General features: G+C 64.1%; 1 protein-coding gene across 1 annotated transcript; it reads left to right on the forward strand.

Annotated features, from left to right (window-relative positions):
- Window positions 1-202: 202 nt before the first annotated feature.
- LOC121272759 (C3a anaphylatoxin chemotactic receptor-like) lies at window positions 203-2633 on the forward strand. The gene is made up of 2 exons (XM_041179540.1): window positions 203-463; window positions 1593-2633. The coding sequence occupies exon 2, from the start codon at window positions 1596-1598 to the stop codon at window positions 2631-2633; it is 1038 nt and encodes a 345-aa protein (XP_041035474.1). The 5' UTR covers window positions 203-463; window positions 1593-1595.
- The last annotated feature ends 422 nt before the right edge of the window (window positions 2634-3055 follow it).

Consider the following 3055-nt stretch of genomic DNA (forward strand, 5'->3'; position numbering starts at 1 on the left):
GTCCCTACAACCCTCCCTCTCTCTGTAACCTCCTCCAGCCCTGACTGAACCCGCCCCTATCCCTTTCCTCCCAAGGAGGGCTTTGACCCATCCCTGCTCCGAAAGCGGGCAGCAGATTCGAGTGGGCTGCTCCTCTCTCTCTCTCCCTCTCTCTGTCCCTCCCTCTCTCTCTCTCTCTCTCTCTCTCTCGTTTCTTTCCTTGTGAGTCTGTGCACTGTTTTCCTCCGGAAGGTTTTGCAAGACACTTTGACGTGCAGATTTCAAGCCCCTGTGGTATTGCCCTTCGGAACCAACAGCCAGATCGCAGCTACGATAAAGCGTGTGTGACTGACATCCACACCGCAGCCGTTGTTGGTCAGACCGCGTCCTGGGAGGTTCGGCAGGGGTCGGCGAGCGTCTGGTGGAAGCCGCCGGGAGACGGGCGTCTGGATTCTCCCGGCCGGAGTGGTGTTTTAACCGTCAGGTGGGTTCAGCTGTCGCCAGGGGGGAGGCCAGTCCGCGTGCACAGGGCGATTACACACATCGCGACCAGCGTTCTCTCTCTCTCTCTCTCTCTCGAAGGCAGCGACGCTGGGCACCATGGAGACTGGGGGCGCTGGTGGAGTCACAGCCCCCAACCCCAACGCGCGCCGGCACGATGCTATCACTCCCCACCACTTAACCCGCCACCCCCTCCCACAGTGCGGCGCTCCCTCAGCACTGACCCTCCGACAAAGCGGCGCTCCCTCAGCCCTGGCCCTCTATCAGTGCGGCGTTCCCTCAGCACTGACCCTCCGACAGTGCGGCGCTCCCTCAGCGCTGACCCTCAAATGGTGCGCATGTTGAGGGGTACAGAAGGTGTACTGAGTGAGTTCAGCTGTATTGCAGGATCAGAACTGAGGGAGCGTCGCACTGTCTGAGGGTCATTGCTGAGGGAGTGCCGCACTGTCGGAGGGTCAGTGCCGAGGGAGCGCCGCACTGTGGGAGGGTCAGCGCTGAGGGAGCGCCGCACTGTCGGAGGGTCAGCGCTGAGGGAGCGCCGCACTGTCGGAGGGTCAGTGCTGAGGGAGCGCCACACTGTCGGAGGGTCAGTGCTGAGGGAGCTCCGCACTGTCGGAGGGTCAGCGCTGAGGGAGCGCCGCACTGTCGGAGGGTCAGCGCTGAGGGAGAACCGCACTGTCGGAGGGTCAGTGCTGAGGGAGCGCCGCACTGTCGGAGCGTTATGATGTCCCCTTCCACCCTCCCAGTGCAGGACCTCACACCCACACTCCAGGCGACGGAGTTCCAGAGGGGGGCGCTGTTCCCGGCTGTCCTGGGGCCTAAACCCATCCCTCGGAGCCAACATCACTGAGGGAGACGGGCGGAATCGGGCCACCATCCCGCTGGCCGTTTGTGGGATCTTGCCGTGCGCCATCGCGGTCCCGTTCGGCAATGGCAGTGACCGCACGCCAAGGGAACAGACCCCCTTTCCTTGGCCGTGAGGCGCTTTGGCACATCCTGGGGCGGGGAACGGCACCGGGAGGAGTGTCGTTCTTGTCTCAGTTTTGGCTCTTCCATGGTTACACTTTGGCTGTTCTTTTTCTCTCCCCCTCACCCCCCCCCCACCCCCTCAGGGCATGGATGTATACCCTGGTTCGGCAAACTGGACCGACTGGGACTACTTTTACAACGACACAGATCCCGATGTGACTGCCGAGATGGACCTGAGGAGAGGCCTGATCCCGGCGGCCATCTTCCTCTACGCCCTCATCTTCCTGCTGGGCGTTCCCGGGAACGCGGCGGTGATCTGGATCGCCGGCTTCCGCATGCCGAGGAAGCCCAACCCCACGTGGTTCCTCAATTTGGCCGTCGCCGACCTCCTCTGCTGCCTCAGCCTGCCCTTCCTTGTCACCCAGCTGGCCTTGGAGCGCCGCTGGCTCTTTGGCTGGTCTCTCTGCAAGATTCTGCCAGCTGCCACCATCTTCAGCATGTTCGCCAGCGTCTTCGTGCTGACCGGCATCAGCGTGGACCGCTGCCTGATGACCTTCTACCCCTTGTGGGCCCACTGCCGGAGGACGGTCAACCACGTGGGCCTGGCCTGCAGCCTCGCTTGGGCCCTGGCCCTCCTGATGTCCCTGCCCAGCTCCCTCTACCGCGAGATTTTCACCATTAACGGCACCGACTACTGCACCAACATCTACCACGGGGAGCCCGCCCTGACCGAGCGGGTCATTCAGGTGACCCGGTTCTTTTTCGGCTTCCTCCTCCCATTCCTCGTCATCGGGGCCTGCAACGGCTTGATCGTCCTGAAGGTCCGGGGCTCCCGGTTCGCTCGGCCCGGCAAGGTCCACAGGCTGGTCCTCCTCGTCCTCCTCGGCTTCTTCGTCTGCTGGCTCCCCTACCACGTGGTGGGCCTCCTGCTGGTGGCCAGAACCGCCGGCGCCCACGACGTCCACGCGGAGTGGAAGTGGGGCCTGCTGGCCGTCGACCCCCTCATCACCTGCCTGGCCTACCTCAACAGCTGCGTCAACCCCTTCCTCTACGCCTTCATGGGGCGCGGCTTCAAGCAGCAGGTCCGCCGGTCCCTGCGCCACGTCTTCGAGAACGCCTTCGAGGAGGAGGGCAGCGGCCTGCAGGCCAAGTCCACCGCCAAGTCGGTCGAGCTGACCGCCTGAACCTCGAGGGCCGAGCGGCGATTGCGGGGGGAGGGTGGGGGTGGGGGGGGTGGTGTGTTGTGGGGGTGGGGTGGGTGGGGGATGGGGTGGTGAGACAGCCATCCAGTCCGCAATTTGGTTCGATATGCATCAGTCCTTCTGCCACCCTCCCCCAAGGTCGAAGGTCAGGGGTCGAGCCCCCGCCCCCACCCTGAAGCCTCAGGATCTAGGCCAAACACGGCTGCTTTGCAGTTGGCGCCAGGCTTGCAGCTGGTCTGCTTCTGTTCCAGTCCCGGGCATCCTTATCTTGAATTTGGAAGATTTGGGAATTTCTCCCCCCCCCACCACACGAACGCCGCCTCCCCCCACCCCCCCCGCCCCCCCACCACCACCCTGTGTTACATGCCCACCCCCTCCCCCCACCCCTACCCCCACCCCTCCCC

This window comes from Carcharodon carcharias, chromosome 35, assembly GCF_017639515.1.
Source record: "Carcharodon carcharias isolate sCarCar2 chromosome 35, sCarCar2.pri, whole genome shotgun sequence".
Lineage (NCBI taxonomy): Eukaryota > Metazoa > Chordata > Chondrichthyes > Lamniformes > Lamnidae > Carcharodon > Carcharodon carcharias.